The 26,274-nt window shown below is 37.0% G+C and overlaps 1 protein-coding gene across 2 annotated transcripts in view; it reads right to left on the bottom strand.

The window, feature by feature from the left end:
- mdga2a (MAM domain containing glycosylphosphatidylinositol anchor 2a) overlaps positions 1-26,274 on the bottom strand; it is a 129,693-nt gene that overhangs the window by 82,834 nt on the left and 20,585 nt on the right. For both annotated transcript variants that reach the window (XM_079633633.1, XM_079633634.1), the window contains exon 2: positions 7,079-7,218. In XM_079633633.1, coding sequence (XP_079489759.1) covers positions 7,079-7,218 — 140 coding nt within the window. The remainder of the gene's footprint in view (positions 1-7,078; positions 7,219-26,274) is intronic.

Genomic DNA, 26,274 nt, shown 5'->3' with positions numbered 1-26,274 from the left:
CACCAAGATTGTTGAGTCGGAATGCAGTCAAATCACTGTCTACCAACGGTAAATGTTGAAATTATATCATGTTCCCTAATGGAATATATTTACAGCTTGAATAGAATTACAGACTATCAAAACAGTAAATATATAAAAAACACAAAATGCCAATTTTTAAAACAACGTGACCCTAGTCTATTATTGTCTTACTTAATTGCCTCATTAAAATGTAATATGGCAAACATTTTTCATGGAAAACAAAAAAACAAATATTGTGTACATCTCAAATTGCAATTAGCTTACATTTTTGACATCAACACCCACACACAAATATAGTATAACCCAGAAGAAAGTATGGAGAGATGAGGGAAAGAACGCAGCACATGGAGCTCAGCCGGGCATAGAGGAGAGAGAGAGAGAGAGATTCTGTAGCTCCCTCTGTGTACACTCTATCTGCCAACCAGCCAGACAAGTGGAGCAAATTGGCCATTCAGGCCTGGCTTGGCCTTACCCAGTCCTGAGTGAGACTTACTGTGTAGATGACCTACATTACAACAGAACCCCCCTTTATCATCCCTGCTGCTCAAGAACCTCAGAGGCGGGAGCAACTCAGCTTGAGTCCAGCAACAAAGATCAAAGCTCCGCCTTCCTCTTGCAAGTAGCAACTTCTTCTTCACCCCAACTATTAGCCCCGCTCTTACTAATTGAAAGCATTTTCATCTCTGCAATTTTAAAAGACTACGCACTGCTTCGCATCCACTCTTAAAAACTAAGGTTCCAAAAGGGGGGTTTCACAGTGATGCGATAGAAGAATCATTTTGGTTCACCACAAAACCTATTAGTGAACAGCTCTTAAAGAACCTTTTTTTAATTGTTAGTGTGAAGAATGTTTTAATTATCTATAGAACCTGTTTCAAATATATATATATATATATATTTATTTTTTTTTGCAGTGGAAAGGTATACCAAGACCCATGGGTGCCAAAAGAATCTTTATTTTTAAGAGCGTAGTCCTCGGTTTTCCTTTCGCGAAGGTCTATGAAGAAGAAAAAAAAAAAAAACAGCGGTTTGAAGCCCAACAGAGTCGTAACCTTTGGAAGTGGCAGAATGAAATCCATTTCATGCTTTGCTGAGAATGGAGGGTGGGCAGATTTGTTTACACACGTATTGGATGTTGGTTAGGAATAACGGCGTATTGGAACTCGTGGGGCTTAGATACGCCGGCTTTCTTTGTGAGCTCAAACAGGAAATAAGGCAGCTAAAGAAAAGTGCTTAGCCCTGTACGTCTGCGTGTATTGAGGTAGGCTATAGCTGACAGCGCACAAATAGGAATTTCTACTTTCAGAGGGGACAAAGTGAAACTGAATAATTCTGCGTGCATTATGTGGCAGCAATTCAGTACAGCACGTTAGAAAAGATGACCCAGTCAAATCCTTAAGACTTATTGTACTTTAACTTCCTTCATTTAATGTATAAATTCGCAACTTCGGGAATGAATGAAATAAAAAAGTAGCACTGTCTAGCACATAAATCAAAAATCTCTGTTTTATTTATTTATTTATTTCTGTGTTAGAGAGCATGACTCAAGCGATGTGTTGGGGTAGAAAGTGAAATCAATTTGACAGCAGCCCACTGTCTTCACAACCAAAGTGCCTCCATAAATAGTCATAAAACAGTGGAAATGACAGTCCTCCAGAACCCATGCCATATAATAGAAAGGAAAATATTGTTTCCGAGTAAAGGAAGTAAAGGAAGTTTTCAAATTACAGTTATTGTAACTCAGGACTTCACTTTAAAGGGCTAGTTCAACTCTAAATGAAATATCTGTCCTCAATAACTCACCCTAATGTCGTTCCAAACCTGTATGACTCTCTGTATTCTGTTGTCTTGTCCATACAAGGAAAGTCTATGGGGTCCAATATATTTGCTTTGGACCCCATTGATTTTCAATATGAAGAAAAAAAAAGGAAAAAGAAAAAACGTTTTAACAACAACAAAAAATATATATTTTGAAGAATATTTTGATTTTATCCATAAACTAAAATTTAATGAATAAAATTACTTTTTCAAGTGTAAACTTAATCCATGCAACTCCAATCTTCTGAAGTGATCCAGTTACTTTATGATTAAAAGCTATATTTAAGTGGATATTCACTAGCAAATCAAATCAAAGATCAACAATATCGTGACACACCAATAACAACAAACCTCATGTATGGAGCTCTTTAATGCTTTCATGGAGCTTGAAACTGATGGACAATGACTTTAACTTTCATCAAATATCTTATTTTTTGTTTGGCAAAAGAAAGAAAAACGACATAAGGGTGAGTAAATGATGACAGGATTTTCATTTATGGGTGAACTATCTCTATAAAGTATTTGGTAATGTCATTAAATAAGTGTATATAAAACACAAAATAGTAACTGAAAAATAAAGGTACTTTTTTTTTTTTAGGAAGTACAAACATTTTTCGTTCGTCCTCATAAATTTGTCAAGTCTGAGATTTCTTCCCCTGCCAGCATTAAGTGGATCAGTGCCACGGAGCGCCTGAGCCAGAACACTGATGGGAGTTCTGTGACGACGGGCCCAGTGTCAAATGCGGACAGAATGCGCCCATAAAAAGAGCTATATATAGCCTCCAGCCCCCTCAGTCTATCATAAAGCAGCCCTGGGTGTATCTTTCTTTGGCCCACTCACTGTCTGTGGGATCTATGGGAACTGGTTCAGTAATGGAAGAGCTGAAACAGAGTTGGTGAAACCTTAGACAGGGATGTTTTGAGGGTTTACGTTAATTACAGAATAATATGCTTTGCTGCATGGTAAGAAATCCATCTAAGATGACCCTGGTGCTAATTTTGAAGAGAAAAATTCTGGAATAGAGCCATAAATAAAACTAAATTCTGGAATAGAGCCATAAATAAAACTGTGGTCATTAGGAAACACAACGAGTGTGTCTGTGCTAAACTATGGACAAGACCAGTATATTGTCATATATCTAGTTGTGTGTCATTTTGACTCATATTTGCAATTCACTGGTTGGTCCTGCTTCAAAGTTTAAATAAAAAAATAAATACAATAAAATAAAACAAAACAAAACGAAAAAGTACTGTCCATTATTTGTATGGTGAAATATCCAAGTAACAATACACAAATGCAGCTTTAAATTTAAACAAGATGACAAGACATGATATCTTGTGAAATGTCTTGGGAAACAATCAAATTAAAAAAAGTAAAATCTGACAGAATATGCTGCTGGGAATGATTCTGAATGGACGTCAACAGGGAAAGACGTTTATGGGACCAGATGGTGTAGTTACGGCATCAAACAGCAGGGGCTAAAGAGCTCCTGCTAAACTTGAACTATTGGTAGCATATGTAGATATACGCTTGACTGGGACAATTATAAAAAAGTAAAAATTTGCGATGTTAAGATTGTGTTTCTAACAATTACACATGGTGGTCTTCGACACTTCATTTATTTCATAACAAAACTGCATGATGTTCACAGAACTGAGCTGTGCCGGTACCCAGTTTAAATTTGAGATAATAAATGTTCCTCTAGTACATTTCCGACAGCCTACTGCATTACGTGATAGGATAGGTCCTGAAAGTCATATTTCATGTTTACTGTCATTAACGTCCAAAAAGCAGAGATGGCAAGACTGCTTTAAAGTGGAAAAAAGTGGATAATTCATTAAAAATCTTTCCTTATTTACACTCAAGGTAAGGGAGTCAGCAAAAGTCGGAGATGAGATGAGAAGTGGCACAAGTTCATTTATTCAAAATGAGGCTGCCAGCAAAAATCTTCCTATCTTTCTACAATGAAGACTGGGAGGCAAATGCAGCACAGAACATTCAAAATGCATTAGGGTTTTCACAGCCAAAAAAAAAAAGGCCTCTGCATGAACCAACACAACTCAAAACGTGCTTGCGTAAACGATTAAAATAACAAACTGCCTGAATTTTAGTCATCAAACACATCATTTATAAGCATAAATTGATCCATAAATTGTACTTTGGTTGAATTTGATAGTGTTTATGTTTTATGTAGGACACAAAACCTACAAACCAAACGCAACAGTCGGGTTCCGGAAGTATAAATACCATTCATTTTCTCCACAAGAAAATTTATTTTTACACAAAAAATGAAAAATCTTTAAAGACAAACCTACTGTGAGGTTGTTATTCTATGGTATATTGAAGCCATCAACATGCATCATTTCTGCCTTAAAAAAAAAAAAAAAATACTCATGTGATAAATTACATTACCAATGATGCCCAATCACGACAAGCAAATCGCGCCATAAGCACCGCCCACTCCCATTTTTATATTTCTCCATCGTTTTCAATAAGAATATTTACAGCTCTTAAGTGCACAGTCGTGTACCTTTGTCTTTTTGTCTGATTTTCAAATACTTTTTTGCTATAAATCAGTTTACAATGTTGAGATTCACCACATAGCTGGTTGGTGTGGTTCACAGCTTATGACTCTTTAACAAAGACTTCTACATCATAACTAGACCCAATAATATCTCAATAAATGTTTTACCAGTGCCCAATTTTGTTTTACAGCGATTTACGGCTAGAGAGAGAAAAACAAAAAAAACGTCTCCAGAACTGATATGGCCGATTTCAATTCAAGTCCTACGGCATCGATCATCTGACATTAAGATGAATGGGAATGTTAACAGACAGATTTCTTCAGGTAATATAGACTTTCTTGCTCCCCTCCAGGTCTGGGGCACATGGGGTGGCAGCTTCCTCCAGTGGCTCGGTGTCCCAGGGCCCCATTGTGCATGCAAACCGCCGGAGGTGAGAAGCACTTAGCACTTAACGGCAGCGGTGACGAGGCACCATTACCTTCAGGTGTACCTCATCCCACACTGCCCACCCTATTCATCTCTTATGCCTCTGCTCCGGTCAGGAACCTGGCTGCAGGGCAGTGAACAAAATGGACGGCGCGGCTCTGATGTGAGGAAAAGAACGTCACAGCACCACACACACAAAAAAAAAACTCCTTACAGAAACTGTGTGTAGAATGCAGAATGAAGGCTTACCTCAAACCTATGACACCACAGCGCCGGGAGGATTTTTTTTAGCAAACATTTAGATTTTACGACTCTTCCTAGCTTTCTGAGGTCTGACAGTGCTCCTCGGGGAATCACTCAGCTCTTCTGCAGTCGTGCAGATTCAGTGATTTCCCTCGTGGCCGTCTCTTCCCCTGCACTAACTCAGTGGGACTGCTCTTCCTCTCCACTGAAAATGCAGCACTGAGACCAAGATGAGAGGCGTAGAGTGCTGCCTATCTAAAACAGCACACAGGCTATGGGACTGATAAGCCCTCTGCAAGATACGGCGAGGAGTGGGGCGTTGAGAGAATTAAGACCACTTGAGTGAGGGTGAAATGGAGAGTACTGCAGTCCAGAAGCGTAACAGATGAATGATACATACAGGGAGTGCATGAAGTAGAAACACAGAATGTTGTTATCGTCCTGTGATAATCAAAATGTCATATTATTCAGGATTATATTGCGTCCTCTTGAGCTAAGAAGCATAACATTTATTTAGGATGCACAGTAGCACCAAATATAGCATAATTCCTGCCTATTTTGTCACTATTTTGTCACATATCTGAGTAACATATAGGGTAGAGGAGAGTAGAAGAGAATGGTATTCCTACAGTTAAACATTGCAGGATGAGAAGAAAGCAACTAACATGGGACAGTAGGAAATATGACTTAAAAAGTCTGCCCCACATTAGGGGTAAGCAAATCATTGCAGAACACTTGAATAATTTACATCTCAAATAAAAATATTAATACAAACGCGAAAAAGCAGTTTTCTAAAACACAATCCCATTTCAAAGTCCTATTTGCCTGCAAATTATTCACATTTTCATAAACGCTCAATATTCAGATTATTTTGCTAATAGCATTTGTAATATTATTTCCTGCATATGGATGCAAAGCTTCACACTTTACCCCTAAGATACCATTTTGGAAATTCTTCATATATAATAGTTTAATTTAATTTAATTACGGTAATATAAACTAATTTAAACAATTTTATACACCGGCAATTCATTAACTTGTGTTAGAAATATATATTTTGACAATATATATCATGTTTGACATGCAAAAAACAACGTCTTGCCGGAGATGGACTTCGACATGCAAAAATGTATTGTGTATCTCTGGCAGGATGTTGTGCTGTACGTGATGGACTTGCATGTGAAAAACGGAGAACAGTTTTCTATATTTAGGAGGCGGCACATCTTACCCCGCTCTCTTCATTCTGTGCCAGTCATCATATCATCTATAATAAATATACCAGTTCACTGAGTATCAAATTCTACTATATTGAATTTTTCAAATTTAGTTTTCATTTTCAACCATTTTCATCTATGTAGCACACTTTATGAAGTTAATTTTTCTTATTTCGATTTATGAGGTACCCTTTTATTTCCACTTCCTTGACTCTATTTTAATTCAGAATAAGATAGAATACTTGCAATTTGATTCCAAACGTGAAGATTTATAATCGGTGCATCCGAAATCGCATACTGTCTGAGTATAGGTACTACATTTGAATTTGAACTTACATCGTGACTGCTACAAAAGTACATTCAATATGGCATGAATGTGGGCAGTATGAATGAAATTCAAATGTACTACATCCACCATGTTGTTACTCTCACATGACGTAACCTGCCAGCGTGGGTTGCGTCGCTTCACTTCCATTCATAAATCCTCTCCTGTGGCCTCATTGGATAGTAAAGTCCATCACATGTGCACTGAGTTTTGGTTCCTTGCCACAGTCACCTTTGGTTTTTGCCTCGCTTAGTTGGGAACACTTAATATTCAACAATATTACTGATCTGCCTGCGTTGACACCATTATATGATTATACCATTATACGACGATGACTAGTTGGGAAGTATTCGGTTTCGGACACAGCGAATGAAATTTTCAAAATCTAATCTTGTGCAAATATCCCATCTCAGCCACTAGAAGTCATGCGATGATACCCATCAATGAGCAGCCTCATGCTGATGATCGAAAAGCAACAGAGGTCAGTAAACACCGAGAGCCTCACCTGTGGCCGTGGATGCCCAGACACCAGACAGGTCAGCTCCAAAGTCTCCCCCTCCCGGATGGTGTACACCCTCTCTGTGTAGCGTTCCTCCTCAATGTTGCATGCGTGACCGGAGTGGATGATCCGAACGTTTGGGGGAGCTGCATTAGGGAAGAAATGAAAAAGTGATATAGTTCAGTTTGCCGGATCATTTGAGGTTGCATCATCAACCAGCCACACTGCAGAAAGCTGTCGTGGCGGGAAATAAAATCCCTGCCACATGAGACTGATGCTTTCAGCCAAATCAAATTCAAGGTGAGGCACTGCAATCATTCACCTCACTCCAGCGGATGTAATTTGCACTACACTGGTTGCTCTGTATGTAGAAAAATCTTGGACTTGCATTTCCAAGCAATTTCACAGACAAAAATACCCTCATCTAAGCATTACCTTATAGTACATCTCGAAGATGCGTAGGCGACTGATGAGGAAAAGTGCCTGTATTATTGATTTCCCCTCTAAGCAGGAGAACGGAGCTCCGCTGCACTGCAGTGTGGTTGCTTGATGATGTTTCCTCCACTAATCTCCACTTACCAAGCACTTCAAGGATGCTATTTTTTTTACACAAACTCACATATTCTTATTGATGCCAATTCAGGTTTTCCATTGTTAACTGCATTATTGTAAAGATTTGTTACAGTGATACAGAAAAAAGTACCACAGTATCTCTAAGCCTAAAATAATAATTGTAAGCTACTTCAATTCTTATAAAAATGCATTTTTAAACCAGTGAGTGAGCAAGCAGTTTTACGGAGTAACAAAATGAAAAGTACTAAAGCAAGTAATGTAGTGAGTGAAAGGCGGCAACAAAGACAATCTCAATCACAACAAGGAGATAAAGGGGCGGGAAACATGTAAAAAATGACTGATGACCATAAATAATAAAAATGACACAAGGACGTTATTGAAACTCTTACTTTACTCAGCTGATTATTGTTGATTTGAAGACATGCAAATTTGAATAAATGATAATAAGATTTGTTTGTCATAAATGTTTAAAACGACTTTAAATGAATCAGTCGATTGAATGATTTAATGAAATAAACAATGTATATTAATTAGGGCTGGGAATCGATTTAAAAAAATTAACTAATTAATAGCACAATTTGCTGTGATTCATTGCAATTAATTGTATTTCCCCCAAGCTTGTAATCATCAATATTTAAACGTAGAATCACCTAATTAAATTAAACAACACATAAAAAAAGGAACAGAAAAAAGCGCTATATTCAAATAATATTAAACATCAATAGCCTATATTATCCTTCATTCAGTTCTATGCAACATACTCAGTTTAACAGTTTTTTTTTTTTTTTTTTTTACTAATTACCAAATAGTCCTACAAAGCTATTATTACCAGAGCATGTGGTCAGAGCAGGTCATTTTACCAATGCCCAGCAAGGCTATACCAGCTCAGCAGGGCTATTTCAAACAGAAGTCTACTACTGAGAAATTTCACGTTATTTGAGCGGACTTTGCTTTTCAAGTGCGTGATCGGTACATGATTGGAGCGTTTTGGAGAGCAACCACGAAGCAGAACATCGAGCAGAGAGCGCAGTGCACCGACACACACACGGAACGGAAAAGATCCGCTCGTGAAGTTACCCTGTGTATACTGTCTATGGAAGTTACTAAACAAAGCTGCGCGAGAATGAAACCTGATCGCCGAACACGGAGGGACGGGGCGGCATATTTTCGGCTTTTTTTCTCTTTCGGTGAAAAACTGAAAATGCCATTTTTGGCCGATAATTTTTGGCGGCCGAAAAATTGGTGCATCCAGCTTCTATGGTATTTGAATTCAGCTTTGCTAATTGTACACAACATCTTTGTTTTGTCAAACACGCCACCAGGCAACTTTTTAAATGCTAACATTCCTCCTAAAACTCCATCCTTGTCCTTCTCCATCAGGACAGGGTGACTTGGTTCGGCACACTCACAATAGCAGCAGCAACAGGAAGTCATTAAAACGAGGCAAAAAAAAGTGCTGCATCAATTGCGTTATTTTTTTTAAATGCGTTAAACATCTCAAATGAATCGCAAAGATTAACGCGTTAATTCCCCCTGCCCTAATATTAATGTTTTTAGAACATATAGGCTCAATGTAGATAGCTACTTTTTGTTACTAGCTTATATGGAACGATACAGTTTCAAAGAAGTTCCCCAACACTGGTGAGCACTGACCCTATGGTTTTGTTATATTTCTGTTATTTTGGGAGTGTCTGTGTGTGTGTCTGTCAAGGAACGTCTTCTGATTTTTTCCTGCAGGCCTGATTGGTGCACAGTACTTTAAAAAGCAAGCCATCACTTCCTCTGGAATCATCTTGTGTCCAGACTAGTAAAGAGAGTTTGATTGCATAAAGCAGAGTTTGTGTTGAGGTTTTAAACATGAATCTTGAGTCCCAATTTAAGACAATAAATTCATCATTGTTGGTCCAAACTCACTGCATTCCAGAGTCTTTCATGTTGCACCCTTTTCCCTTGACGGGGCGTAACAAGCACACAGAAGTTATCAGGACTGACACCACCTGGAACGAAGACATCTCAGAGATCTAATATTGCTCACCAGGCTACTGCAAAGAGTTTAGGAAATGACAGGAAACTGTGCCAAAATGCATTATGTTGCAAGGTCTCCTTTCTGGATGCCAGATGAAACAAAAGGGGGGAGAGAGAAAAAAACACATACAAAAAAGCATTCTCTTCCAGTGTGCCAGCTGCCTGCTCTGCATCGTCCTAGTTTCACACCATCTATTTTTAGAAAGTCAGTGTCTATCTCACAACCCACCATATGACTGTGCTAATGTCCTTCCATATGACGTCAAGAATTCAGGAAGCAGACATCACTGAACAGGCCTCAAAGGGACACGCAGAAGGTGGTCTGTGGATTATTATTGATTAAAGAGGCAGCATCGAGTGCTTTCTGACGTCTACACTACGACATCTGGACGCTCCCCGGAGACTGGAGACCGCTCATATATGCAGAGGTGGATTATCTTATCTATATGAGTTACGCGATAACGTCATGAGGGAATTATTTGACATAAGCATTACAAACAGATATTCATCTCAGGCATCTCAACATGCCAGGGCATATCATTGTTTGCTAATCTGTCAAGTGTCAACACAAATGCACTCATATTGTCACACCAGACCAATGTCCTAAAATGCGTTTAGTACACCCTAATTGAGTCATCTTAGAAATAATTTTTAACATACATTGCATTGTGCTATTTTCAGATAAATTAATAAAAATAAGTATGTCAACATATTCTAAACTTCTGATGGTGTGGATTATTTCAAATCAAAATGGCTGCTGCTTTAGTTACTCAGTTACTGTAACGATACCCTCATGTCATGATTCGATATATCACGATACTAAACTCATGATATTATATTATTGCGATACTCCAAGATATGGTAAAAGGTTAACAAAAAAATGTCCTGTTGATTAAAATGCTAAATTTGTTATTACATTGGGGGTGGAAATAAATAGGCTTGGACTTGGTGCTGGTAAACCAATGCAACAATGGTGGATGGACAATGGTGACACCAGAATACAAATATATTCACGATTCTGAAAATACAGAATTATTTTAGACCAATATGCTTGCACTCTGTCACTGACTAGATATTTAAAATAGTGTAGGCCACTCTTTACTGGTAACATAAGACATTTGGCATTATCGGGACCCACACATATTCCCCCATTGCAGTATTATATATTTTATTCAACATTATATTTAGTATTTTAATGTAGTACGGACACTAAAACTTTTTTCCCCCTCACACAGTAATTTTCATTTTGGGTGAACTATACACAATACAACTTGTCACTATCCACAATACATATTGTTGCACTTTTGTATTGCGATATATTGTTACACCCCTAGTTACTACTGTACATCCTCAGATCCTAAGCATTCAAGAGGCAACAATATGACAACATTTCTATAAATAGAGGAAACATTAAATAAATATATTTGTTCTGTCTATTTTGGGACAGGGTGAATAGGTTTTTCTTTATGAATCCTGTCAAGCATGAAAAAACAACAAATTATGAATGTTAGATAAGAGTAGAACTTGCCAAGTTGGCTCCTCTGAAGACCTAAATTATGTCACTTCCTCCCTCCATATCTCATAAGAGGGAAATCAAAACTCACATACACATTCAATTATTGAATAAACCATATACATTTAATAAAACCATATACATTTAATTAGTGGTTTAATTTAAATGAAGAGTCCGCATATATATTATATATAATATAATATAAAAATGTATATAAATATTTCTGTTTAGTGTGCTTCTTCAAATGACTCAAACAGTGCACCTGTCATGGAATGACTCACCTAACAGAATACTTTACCCCAACCCTCATGACATTTTAGTCATTAATCAATTAGCATTCCTTAATTCTGTCCAGTGGATTTCCACAGCTGGAACTGAAAAGCCCCGTAGATCAGATCATGTTCCCATAGCATCCATATTTACAACAAATCAACACTCCAATCTCTTGTCATCACATTATATGTCAAGTATAGCACCGTCTAGAGAATGTGAGTACATATTCGATGAAATAAATAAGGCTGAACTCTCGGTTTAATTTCCTGGAATGTTATTAGTATCTCCGAAAGCAGTCGATGGGCCGCGTGTTGGAGTTTCCTGCCCAGATCAATCAAACCGGCGGCTGTGTGATTGCCTCATCCACTCTGGAGGGTGATTCAAGTTTGGCTCTGTATCGCAGTCAACTCTGCGTGGGAAATTGAAGCGCTTTTGGATGTCCCTCCAATCAAACAAGCTTTGATTTCAATGGTAATATCTGCCTGCTTTATATCTGCCACCCAAAATTGTTCATGTACTTGCAGTCCCATTGAGAGGAACAAGGATTTATGATCACTGTCTGATACAATTAATTAAGAAACGCTTTAGTTTAAAAGTGATCGATTCATGTTCATTTCCATTTCATCCAAAAAAACAGTGAGTACAACAAGGACAAGTCACAAGTCACTTATATAATACAAAAAAATGGGTATCAATAAACTGAATCTGTGGAGTCTCCAACAAATAACAGTTAACATGGATAGGTTTAAGTTGACTGGGTGGGCAATATACACAAAATATTCATGATATATTTGCAATTATTTTTTGCATTATTAATGTGCTTTTTCATTGGCCATTAAGTTTCATAAAGAGTGTTTCATTAGAATAATCATTCATTGACTTTAGGTTGTTTGCTTGAAATGATTAGAAAAAAAAATGCAATCCATTCCAGAGGAAACTGAATAAAAAAACATTGAGATGTATATCAAATATTGTAGAAAGGCTAAAAAAAGATGTCAAGACCAACTCTGCTGCGTAGTTTGATGAAAATTGCTAGTTACATTTGCGTTCTGATCACGTTACAAAAGTGAACATCTCACATGGTATTACAACACATTCAAATTTAGAGTCATAGTTATGGGAATAAACACTCTAATGAACACTGATGGAAAGCCATTCTCAATTCCCGCTACCAGCAATAATGGAAACAGACATAAAAGCATAAAGCTGTCAGAGACTTCTTTATTCCTGTGCAGCAGACACATTTGTTTATAATTTGAGAAGTCTGGCATTGGATTCTGGATGAAAAAGAACACGAAACACTATACGGATACAATGAACATAAAGGACATACTTTCATCTTTCAGGTAAAGAAACTATTCTGTCAAATTATTACATTTACATACGTTTTTTTTTAAAGAAAGTAATGTCTTTTAAAACAAATAACAGGTTACAGATTTGTATCTAGCTTAAAGGGATAGCTCACTTTAAAATGAAAATTCTGTCATCATATACTCACCCTCAAGTTGTTTCAAACCTGTATGAATTTCTTCCTTCTGCTGAACACAAAGGAAGATATTTTGAAGAATGTCGGTAACAAAACAGTTAATTGGTCCCATTGACTCCCATAGTAGGAAATAAAAATGCTATGGAAGTCAATGGGACCAGTTAACTGTTTGGTTACCGACATTCTTTAAAATATCTTACTTTGTGTTCAGCAGAAGAAAGAAATTCGTACAGGTTTGAAACAACTTTAGGGTGAGCATATGATGACAGAATTTCCATTTTAAAGTGAGCTATCCCTTTAACAGCACATATTTTCAATGTTTGTTTAACAATTAAAATGATTTCTCAGTCAATCTATTTTTTTTTTCAATAAAGACCAAATAACCAGAAAGTACTTAGTAGCAGTCTATCAAACCTTTAACAAATGAATGTATTAGTTTTTTTAAGAGTAAATATATTATAAATGTAATATTTATTATGATGGATGGATGGATAGTCAAGAATTAATATTATATATTATAATATAATCAATAAATATAATAAATCATATTATAATAGCATTGGCATTTTCAAAACTGTATGTGTTGACCACTAATGCGATTTTTATAAAAAAAGGGTTTAAATGTCAAAAATGTCAGTAGGGTGCAGCAATAGAGCATGACCCCTCTGTTTGCAAACATTAATCCTTTTTTACAGAACAGATTCCTTTTGCTCAATCACTCTAATCAGACACAGGCAGAGGAGGATAATAGCCCTATTGGGTGGAGCGAGCTATTGGGCGGAGTGAGCTTATCACTTTGATACACATGCTATGACAACTGCAGCTGCCCGAGCCCCTCTGCTGTCCAGCTGTGAGGATTAACCCCCAGCCAACCTGGCAACCCACTTGTTCATACAATGCATAGCATTCTACAGCCTGTGGGGATGTGAGACACACGGAAGAGGACAAACCCGCAGTGCATTTGTCAAGAAATCTGCATATAGTGATAACCTGTTAACTCCTCCTCAATAGTGGGGTTGCATTGAAGACAATTAGCGCCAAGATCTTGGGTGTGTCGTTTGATGATGCGCTCATTTTGATGACTAATAATGGAAGAAAGGGGCAGCACTGGATGGCAAACCCGCCGGGCCGAGGGCTGATGGAATTTCCTTCCTCCTTCATTTGCAGAGGAGCTCGATTGAATAAGCACTGCAAAACGAGTCATTACTTTTCATTAGCCTGGCACTAATTCTGTAAAGGCCCATATACACATTCACATCTGAATTGACAGTGCTATTTCAAATATCCGATTATTTCTAATGGTTAATATTAATCATGCTGGGAACATGGCTAATTGTGGAGGAGCTCAGAGGCACCACCCAAGGCCATGAAGCTCAATTGACAATGAGTACACAGAGTGTCATCCATCATTATAAAGGGCTGCATTTTATGTACTTATATTTCCAAGAGGAAGAACAAAGACAACCGATATAACTTCTAGCCAAGGATGAATCGTGACAAAGCAAAATGTTTTCGTGCTATCCGTACGCCAGTGTTTCTTCAACTTTATGAAACGCAAGCACACAAGTAAATTCATACCGACAGCACAGCTGCAGTCTTCTGTCCAGTTCAACTCACACTGAACTCAACACATGCTTGGTAATTCACTTCAAAACTCACGATGGCTAAACCAATTATGAGAATGTCTTGTCTGAACGTAATGTGTCACAATGCAGACACTTTGCTAAAGAGTGGTTTAATTAATTATATTATCAAATGTTGATAAATCGTCACAAGCCACGCAAAGTTAAGCTATTTAACAATGTTTTGATAATATACAACATCTAGCAGTGGTATGCAAGAAGTGTCAAATAACATTAATCACTTTTTAAAATTCAAGTATACAATTTAAAGATTAGGTACAACATATTGTATGCATACCTAAGAATTAGGGGTGGTTAATCTGTCTGATTTCCCGATTCGATTCGATTACGATTATTGAAGTCCCGATTCGATTACAGTCGATTTTCGATTATTAACGATTCTCGATTATTGATTTTCTATTTCACAACAGTAAATTCACTACAGTAAAAATCACAACAATAACAAATTATAACAAACTTCAACATATTCTGAATCTCTATTAACATAAAATACGGATGTCCACGCATCACATGTTACAGCTATCCTACCCGCTTTCTTCAGTGATTCCATGACTTCGGTTTTGGTCTTGTTGTAGAGTGTGGGGATCGCTGTGTCTGTAAAATATCTCCGAGATGGGACGTTGTATCTCGGCTCCAAAGTGTGCAACATAGCGCGAAAGCCCTGGTTCTCAACGACTGGATGCAAATCCTTGGCAATAAAAGTTGCGATTGATTGTGTAATGCGCTTTGCCCTTTCCGAGCCGGGTGGAAGCTTTGACAATATTGTTTCCACGCTTCAGAGTTCCGTCTTTTGCGTTCCGTCAATATTACGTTATTATCGATTTTCAAAAAAAAAAAAAAAAAAAAAAAAAAAAAACTTTTTTTTTTTTTTTTTTTTTTTTTTTTTTTTGAAAATCGATTTTTGGCATTTGTGAATCGATTCAGAATCGTCCACGTCCGCATCGCGATGCATCTAAGAATCGATTTTTTCCCCCACCCCTACTAAGAATGGTCTGGGATTTATATCAAGCCAAGTTTTAATTTTACAATTTAAAATAGATGTTTTCTAATTTCAAAGTCTTTAGTGTCACATGATCACTTCAGTGTCACATGATCCTTCAAGAAATCATTTTAATATGCTGATCAGGGCCGTGTTTAAGTGCAATTTTGTATGCCCTTCCCTCGATAACTTCCCTCCGTCTCATTCACTCGGCTGTACGTCATTCCTTGCGTTGCACGAGTGCCTACTACTGGCGGAACCCTTAAAATGTGTTCAAATGGAACGCACTAGGTGATGATACGCAGGGCAACTTTTTGAGGTAAGTTGCTGGGCAATGTTGCCATCAACAGGCAACCGGATGGGACACAGGGCCCACGGCCGATCTAAATTATCCAGATAGAAATGTATTGTTCATTTTCAATGGGAAAGTGCCAAAGCAACAATCGCTCGGCAAGATTACCCAGCAACATTGCTCAAAAAGTTGCCCTGTGTTGTGTATCATCACCTTAAGCCCTTGATCCCTTGGAATATACGCAATGGAGATTATTTATTATTTACAGTTTTTCCTCTCATGAATTTGTTATAGCCTACACACCATTCTATAGGCTGGTATGTATGTTTGGGCCGTTAAAACATTTCAATATAAACAAATATAAAATATAAATATATTCATATATACAAAACTTAAGTGCACGTTGAATAGACTAGCTTCCCCGTTAAAAACAGAGGGGTCAGTATGTATACAATTTTAAAAGCAGCCTTGGTGCTGGTTATCAGTGTTTTTTTGGAAACCATGATACATTTTTTTCAGAATTCTTTGATGAATAGAATAGTATTTATTTAAAAAAGAAATCTTTTGTAACACTATGAAAGTTTTTACTGTCACTTTTGATAAATTTAATACGCCGTTGCTGAATCAAACTATTCATTTTCTACAAAAAACAAAACTTACTAACCCCAAACTTTTAAACGGTAGTGTATATCAAAACAGGATTAATTATTTAACAGAATGAATTAATTAACAGAATTATTTTGAATTATTCAGGTTTCTATAATTTCAATTTTTTCCTATTTTATGAGGCATGAGACTTACACAGAACATTTCACAGGCTCTCACATATTTTAGCGGGTCACTGTTGTTGCCACATTCTAATTGCCGGGATATTTTCTTTAATAAGAGGCATTTTGACACTAACATGCACAGTAAAACAAAGATGATGTCAATAATACAAAATATGCTTTTAAGAAGAACAGCTTTGGCCTTTTTTGTGCTCATTTTCCACCGCATCAGCTCTGAGTCAACTGCTAGGATCACAATAGGTCACTCTTTCTATCCCGCAAGCATCCAAGCTGATGCAAGTATGCTTTTTTTTAACCTTACTAGTCACCTTTGAACTTTTGATCCATAAGGCCTCATGAATCATAGTGAATTTGATTAAAATAATCTCCACTACCCTGGTCATATGCTTTAACTTAATTTCAACTTTATTTGAAACGTTTCTTTTAGCATGAGGGCCAGGTTTGCTGAGTCTGAGGACAAGCTCAGTTGACGTTGGTCTGCTTTGTGGCTTTCAGCTGACAAGTCTGGTTTGTTTGGCTTTTGAAATAGTAATGAATTAGTTCTAGATTCACGTCAGCGTAGTGGGTGACCTTTCAGGCTAGGATCGGAAAACTCTGTATGCAGCTTCTGCATATTCTAACAAGTATTGCTCACACATTTTTGATTCTTTGATCTATTGGTCTGGAACGAAAAAGATGTCTTAATGATAAATGAGATTTTACATTTTCTATTTAAAGCTGTCAAACTTGTGACGTAGCCCCAGGCTACCTGTGCTGAAGTGTGTTCTCATCTTTCGGTCCTTTCTTAAGAACAGAACAGTTTTTTCCTCATCTCCATTATACAAAGACACGCATTTGGTTACATCTTCGCTTTATAAAGTAGATGAGACTGAACATCTACAATACAACAAAATGCCAAGACAACTACACATATTTATCCCTATATCGTAACTCTTTCATCATTCTTTTTTAAGTTGTACATTAATTCAAAGTGATTAAAGCCGGCCTCAAATAGATGCTCATTTCGTTCAAAGTCTGTCTCACAGCAATGATTCTGATGCAAAGCTTGTTGTTGTGATTCTAATTACATCACTTGCCAACTATAAAACCTTTTGGGATATACATTCTGTTTCAAATTTGTTTTCATCATCTCATAGTGAACCAGCCTATACATACAGCGAATTAAAGGGCATAATAATTCTACGAGCAGACAGTACAAGGCCATCAGTTATTCTAGTCTAAATTCATACGATATTATTAGCCATACTAAAATAATGTATCTGTGTAATTAGGACGTGCAATATTTCTGGCCTGCTTTTAATGTGAACGTGACAGTGCACCCTAATATTCAAAGCAAAAAGAGTGTGTGAAGGAGACATAAACCATGACTTATCGACATTTTATTAAACCGGTGCCATTTCCAGTTTGAGATGGTGAAGTACATTTTTGTAGGATTTTAAACATTTTATTAGGCAAATAATATGCTTAATTGATAACAAATTGCATTGTGCCACCTCAATGTAATTGTATACATTTTAATATATTTGTACAAATTAATAAATATAATATGATGCATTCATATATGAACAAATAAACTAGTTTAATCCAAATATAACATGTCACTTATAGAGGTTCTGACAAAATGTTAATTGCTCCAGTCTATTAACAAATAATACACAAAAAATTGGTTTAAACTCACTCAAAGATGTCACTTTAATGGATGAATCAGCATCTTGAACATCTCTTCTTGAATGAATGATTCAATGACAAATAGAAGTTTAACAGTCACTTGTTGCCACCTAATAGTGTAATTATTTAATTGACATTATTTATTTGAAGCGTCAAGTTACTTTCAAATGGTGATTTACTCTAGTTTGACCGCTACTGTAGACGACAGCGTTTATTTCCCAACTATAAAACTTTATCCCAGTACTTCTGTGATCATTTGAATTATTGTAACAGAAATAATGATACAGTGTGGTTGAAAAGACTCTTTATGAAGCGGTTTCATTCATATACATGGCAACTGTGGATCTGGATTCTCTGGATCAACACAAACGCAGATCTGAATGTTCTCTATCATCGTATTCATCAAAGGTTTAATAGACCGCTGAATCGTTGTCGTTTATGAATAAGATTGTGCGGGTGTTTGAATCGAGCTTGCGATCTTTTAATGATTCATCTTGCAGCTCTAATATATACAGTATAATGTATGCAGGAATAAATATATATCAAGTTAAAAAGTCATTGCATTTTTTTTATGTTTTTTGTAAAACGACTCAACACAATTGGCACCCGTTTTGAAGAGTAACTCAAAACAATCTGTAACCGTCACGATACAACTCAAATCAGATGAACATTATTTGTTTGTGCACACACTGAAGTGTGGGAGTCGATGTGAGATATACTGTATATAAAAGCAAAATTATCTCTGATCAGCTCTGCATGTCTCTCTCAGTCAAAGCTAGTTTTGCAGAGCGCAGTGCATATCTGTGAGATCCATATTTCAATCACGTCTCAGGTTCCACGCCTCCGATCTCAACGTTCCACTTTACCAATATAGTACTTCTGGGCAATAGCAAGTACGCCTCCAAATGCTAAACAACCGGCACAATTTCCTCCTGCTGCACTGAGACAAATGCATTGATTTATCATCACCACTATCAAAGCTACCTCAAAACGCAGGGAGTCTGGGCCTGTTTGAACACAACACCTGATCATGAGGGGGACAGTAATGAAATTTGGAAAAGCTGCTTACGGCTTACAGAGAAGCTAATCCGTTGATGCAGCATGCTGTCCACATGAAAAGTGATGATTAGATTATGGTTTGCATTCAATGCTGGTGAGAGGGGGGGCTTGCAAAAATATGTCATCCAAGAAATAATGGCTTGATGTAATTATATCGCTTCATATATGCACAAACCCCAACCTTCCACTTCTGGTGGGACGCCATATGCTCTTGTCACATAATTGCTGTTGTTGTCATTGCTGTTTGTGGTATCAGCATTATTTGGCATTGTTGATGTGCAGATAAAAGTGAAGCTAAACCTCAAGTATAAAAAAGAAAAAATGCATAATAAATATTTCAAAATAATTATTTAATATAATATCTGCTGGAGTTAGTCTCCTGGTTAACCGATTGAAGCTAAACATAAGCACATAAGCATATATAAAATAATAAGCTTAACATTTACAGCATTGATCAGAGACTCCAGCAGATATCCTCATATAACCTATAAATGTTACATAAAATGTTTGTGATCTACAATTTGTTGACATATTACAAGCTGAAATCGATGTCGGAATTCAACCGTAGCGGTTTACACACTTGAACGGATTTTGCTAAACTTTGTAGGGCACTTTGAAAGTCTGCCTAAGGGGTAAAAATGGTTTATTGGTGGGAATATGATTCAGTAGAGACAGATAATATGCATGTCCTTGATATCTGACTTTATTGCACTTTGCCTGATGTCTGTCCTGCCCAAACACCTGGCTCTGGATCCTCCAAGCAGTCTTAAATCGGACTTAAAAGCTCTGGCTGCACAGGCAGATGGTGTGGGTGGGCCACTGAGGGCTATAGACTCAGATAAGCCCAGGGTGAATTTATTTCCCTGGCCAAGTTTTAATTTTTTTGCTTTTTCTTTCTTTACTCTCTCTATCTCACCCACACACACACGTGTGCACACACACACGCGCGCGCACACACACGCGCGCGCACACACACACGCGCGCGCGCGCACACACACACACACACACACACACACACACACACACACACACACACACACACACACACACACACACACTTTCCCTTTTGCTCTGTTTGTAAGTCTCACAACATTTACTCTTAAAATAGTGATGCATTACTTAAAGCTGCACTGTAAAATAACCTAAAAAAACTGCACTTTATGTGGAAACATCTAAATTAAGTGGTTTTATTCAAGTCACAATTGTATTTAATGTGACAGAATCATCAACCTAAGCCCATTAGTTTATACACAAGTATTTTTCAATGTTCAGATCAGGTGGTAATAAATCCTTAATATAACAATTTTATATTTCTTGAAGAGACAACCCTCATGAAATTGCAACTTGTCAGCGCTCCACCTTCAAGGTCATTTTTTTTACTATGACACAGTCACCATGTCTTGAACATTCATTTTAGGATTTAAGGGAATAACGAAAAACAAAAAAGTTTCAGTTCTATTCTAGTTGTGAGGTAATTTAAACTATTTGCAAATAATATTTTTTGTTAAACATGTACACATTCACTCTTATTCCTATGTCTCATAACTAAAAAAACATGTCTCATCACATTCATTTAGGAATTACATGAATCATGCAAATAATAGCATATTTTAAAGCAGCACTAGGTTACTTTTCAACCTTAATAATATATTTCCAAGTCTCTTGTGATGGTACATCGACTTACAATAGGTTGAATGACACGTCTGCCATAGCCTGACGGGGTCTATAGCGTTTTTAATCGTACTTTTAAACTTCGGGTTTCGGGTAGTAACCGGCAACAAAGAGAACTACAAAATTCGACTGCTTTACGGCATATACGTCACTTCCACCACCACCCCCACTTCCTTAAAATCGGACGTGCGAGCCAAACTAGCGTTTGTTTGCCAAATGTTATAGTCATGGCCGAAGCAGCACAGAAAAGCAAGAAAGCTAAGGTTTTGTCGGAGGAAAGCAAAAAGAGGAAACGAGAAAGTGATGGCATTAAAGGCAGAACGAGGATCAACATTGGGCTAGTGTTGTCTCGCTGGCGTGAGCTGAAGGAGGAGGAGGGGTGCCCGATGCCACCCGTCCCGGTTCTCCAGGGATTGTTCTCTTTTTTGAGCGACAGTCCCAGAAAACATATTCATATTCATATTCACAATTCATAGTCTTTCACTACGTTTTTTTGTGAAAATGTACTTCTAAAGTAGAATTTCCTGGTTTCAAATTAAACCGTTTCCGTCTACTGTTACTGTGTTTTCTTCATAGTTGTGTACATCCAATCCTGTGTCCGTAAACGGGTAAAAACCATGGTAAAAACGGGTAAAACAGTGGATTGGCCAATGCCAGGCGTTTACTTTTATTTGATTGGAAGCTCAACTTATCGCCTAGCAACTGCCTGAGCTGTCGGTCGGTCGGCCGCGCGCGCATCAACACACATCCAAGATGATACAGTGTGAGTTTAGTTGCTAGCTAGCTTTTTAAAAACTGTCTATTTACATCTATTGTGTGAAATGGGGGGAGAGACGGACGAGGAGGATAACACAACAAAATCGGATGAGCCACCAGTGTCAAAGAAAATACTATTTACAATTTACAACTCAGACTCAGACCCCAAAAAAGAATAATAATCTGAGTGTCCCGGTTTTTCACAAATCAAAGGTGGCAACCCTATGCCCGAGTCCGACCGATGCGGACTTTCAAATATCAAATGAAAGCCTATGTCTAAAGGTTGTGTACAAGTTTGGTAGGGGCTACATTCTTGCAAGTAAATATATATAAGATGTACAAAATCATATTTTAGGATACCTAACATGTCTGTGATATTTGTTTATTTGTATTGTCTCAAGCTATAATGCAAATCGATTTGTAAAATTTGCAGATTCATCTATGGTAGCTTGATATTATAATATTGACGATATATGGTTATTATCTACCACTTAAACATTGCATTGAAGTATCATATAGATTCAGTAAAACGGTAACCAATAGACTAGGCTACTATAATGACGCTGGCTTGTAAACATGAGCATCGCAATCATTTGTCGTTTGAAAAAAAATATAACCCATGAAATTATATTCACATGACATGCTGAAATATATGCCACTGTACCTGGATGAAGACATTTCACACGCGACGCAAGCAGAACACCTGCATGTGAACTCCTCCTACAGTGTTCAGGGCTATCATGGTTGTCAACAAATGCACGTGCATGTATGACAGAGTTTACGACAGTAGTAGAGGACAATACTGTTTCCCAACTCTAGGGGGACCCCGAGAGCAAAAGTTACGTGGTGTTACTTTAAATTCAAAACGGCGAACTTCCATAACAAAGTTGAGTAGTTTGCATCACTGGATATTACTGTTGGATGCTGCACATTTCTATCGTAAAACAGTCGTCAAATATTACATTTTAATCTTAAATCTCACCACGCACTCTTTCACTGCTAAAACTCAAGCATGCATTAGAGTTCTTATGGCTTCTGTGAACAGTAAGGCCAGCCGTCATTGATTTGATTGGTCATCATCTCAATCATTCTGACAGTGACGAACGCTGTTAGACCGCTGAGGCAGACCAGTCTAAAACCGGGGCATTTCTACTCAATATCTGTGGTGGTTACCGCCCTGCTGTGACCATTTACACAAAAGTGCATTCAAGTCATTTATTCATGAAGTGTGACAGTGGGTATTGGTATTCTTTAAGGATGCTATCTGATTTCAGCTATAAACCTATTATGGTTTGACATTGAATGATATAGTAAGACAGTGTTTTGCATGACCTTCATTTATGCTTTGTATTTAAAGATAACTTTTTAAATGCTTCCACTAAGAAGAAAAGCTCTGTCCTGTATGATACATTTCTGAATATTTAAAAAATAAAGCTTAGAACTTGCTATGTGTCCAATAGTACAGTACTTGATGTAGTTTTTAATTTTGTAACTGTCAAACTTATTATTGTTGATGTGTTTGTATTTGTTTTTAACAACAGTAAAAGGTGAAAATATCACCTTTACCAATTTGTCACAACAATGTTTCCATAAATCTTAATTAGCGTCTGTTTGAGGGCACAAGCATAAGGACACCGTTTGATTAATATCCTATAATATTCCTGTAGTTAAGATAAATTGTCCCGTTGCAAGATGCTCATCAGTCCCTTGCAGATCTGTGAAAAGACCCTGTCATCTACAAATGCACAAATGTAATTAATTAGAATCTACAAACTGCGGTCCAATTCAAACATAAATAGTCAAATGCAGACAAATCTCTAAGCTCACTTTCATGAAATTGAGCATTTAAGATGCGGCTCACAGACTCGCAAATAATCTTTCGTCTTTTGTCGAATGCTTCAGTTTTTCCAACCCTATTTTTTACCCATTAACTAAAATTGAACACATTCGATTTGATTCAAGCAGACATGCCAGAGAATTAAGAGTCTTAGACATGCAAAGCTATATTAATATTGAAAATCAAATAAAAATCGAATAAAACGTGTCTTCCACTGAAAGTGACAGTGGACAGCAGCAGTCCATCTTGCAGCCTCTGCCTTTAACTGTGATCAGCTCCAGTGGTCCTGGCTTACAAAGATCATCAGTCTCCTGAGATCTCACATATTGCAGGAAGATGGCAGCGCATACAGAAGCCATCTGCCCCGACATCCAGATGATGCACAGTAAGTAGAGATGACAATGTTATTCTTGCACAATTGCCGTTTTTATGCCTTTCATTACTTTGCATATTTTGCATGTAAATCTTAAGTTAGACACACAACGCTCCATCAGCTACCAGTGCTGTGCAATTACGACTGTGTGTGTGTGTGTGTGTATGTTTGTGTCAGTGTGTAACACAGTATTATGCCAGCAAATCACACACACGGCACAGCGGTTACATAACAAACCCAGACTATTTTAAGCACTTCAAATAATAGAGGAAAGGTAATACCGTGGTCTTCATTTTTCTATGTGAATGAGCACATAAAGGGGATGCTTAAAGAGTGCTGTAATATTTAAAGCTGTGTTGATATGGCATACAGAACATACAGAAAACCAAAACATGTTGTTTTTAAAAATAAAATAGTAGTAAACGTTTTGCAAAGAAAAAAACATCAGCTGAGCTCTCTTTGCAAAAACAAAACAAGATGATGTAAATAGTTACACACTGTCTCATTTGAGCACCATAATGCTTTTTTTAGCTATTTCTAGAGTTAATAATGTGACTGTGTTAAATGCTGGAACCAAAAAATAAAATAAAATTCAACATACAAAAAATGCAAAACAACAACAACAAAAAAAACACCCCTGATATTCACAATCCATAAAAGCACTAGGATCATCTTCACACTCGCTAATATACATACAGAAGGCATTTTCTGATCATTCAAAAAATTTTTTATCTTGAAACACTTGAAAGCACACCGCAAAATTACACCATTCATCTTCGGTGACAAAAAGGCCACTGGAGGGGAGGAAATGAGGAGAAATGCAAACATGAGAATAAACCCGTCAGGTGGAAAACATACTTTGGTTCAATTATTAATTAAAAGCTTCACGTGAGCAAAAAGGTTTTATAAAAATTTGCTTGCCAAGTGTAACACGTGGAGTCATTTTTCTTGCAAAGATAAAAGCCCCAATTAAAAAAAAACGTGGGAATACAATACATCTCTATTATTAAACGCAACAATCTCTAAAATGTATATTTATTTACATAAAGAGAGGGGGGGAGGGGGCATTTCTTAGGCACTCACTCCAATTTATCACACTCCAATTTAAAACATGAACATGCATACATGCATCTGTTTGACAGTTTAAATGGCGCGTGGCCTTCCACAAGCCAATGGCACAAGTTTGCAGTGTTGACAGCTTCTTAAACAGTTTCTAAAAGTGACCTAATTCCAGACAAGCGGTACACACACACACACATACACACATACACACACACACACACACACACACACACACACACACTTGAATATGTGGTTTACGGTGACTCTCCATAGGCATAATAGTTTTTAGACGGTACAAATTGTATATCCTAACCCCTTACAACCCCATCCTAACACCCTACCCCTAAACCTACCTATCACAGAAAACGTTTGCCATTTAAAAAACAAAAACAAAACACTGTTTGGAATGTTTTTAATCCATTTGGTTTACGAGGACAACTGAAGTTTATAAAAGCTTTTTATTAAAATTTTTAACCCCCAAAATGTTTTTTTTTTTTCTTTTTTCAAAAATGTCAGCTAAAACTTTACTATTATTTACTATTCTCTCTCTCTCTCTCTTGTGCTCATCAGGGCTGCATTTATTTGATTAAAAAACATTAAAACAGTAATATTGTGAAATATTTATGTTATCTATTTTAATATTTAAAAATACAAATGTTTTCCTGTGGTGATAGCAAAGCTGAATTTTTTAGCAGCCATTGCTTCAGTCTTCAGTGTCACATGAATGATCCTTCAGATGTTCTATGTTGCTTTGGAGCTCAAGAAACATCGTATTATCAATTTTGAAAACAGTGTTGTTCTGCTTCATATTTGTGAAAACTGTGATAAAAAAATTTCAGGATTCTTTGATGAATGCAGTTCACATGAACAGTGTTTATTTAAAATAATAATCTTCATCTGTCTTCATTGTTAATATCCCTCCAAATGATATGTAATAATATAAACTACTTGTTGGGGACCTTTGATTCTATAATATATCTTTATGTAATCATTCTATCTATTTTTTTTTAAATGAAAACTTACAAATCGTCACCTTGGAACAAAGTCAAATCTCTCACAGTCAAATCCATAATGTGGAATTCTGCCAACACATGGTATGAAACCAAACCGGCATTTCTTACACGCTGTGAGAAACTGTGAGTCAGTCAGTGATTATTTACACATGAGCCCACTATGTTTGAACAGGTAATATTAGTCAGCTTAG

This window comes from Phoxinus phoxinus (genome assembly GCF_949152265.1).
Source record: "Phoxinus phoxinus genome assembly, chromosome: 13".
Taxonomy (NCBI): Eukaryota; Metazoa; Chordata; class Actinopteri; order Cypriniformes; family Leuciscidae; genus Phoxinus; species Phoxinus phoxinus.
This window is presented reverse-complemented; position numbering and strand designations above follow the sequence as displayed.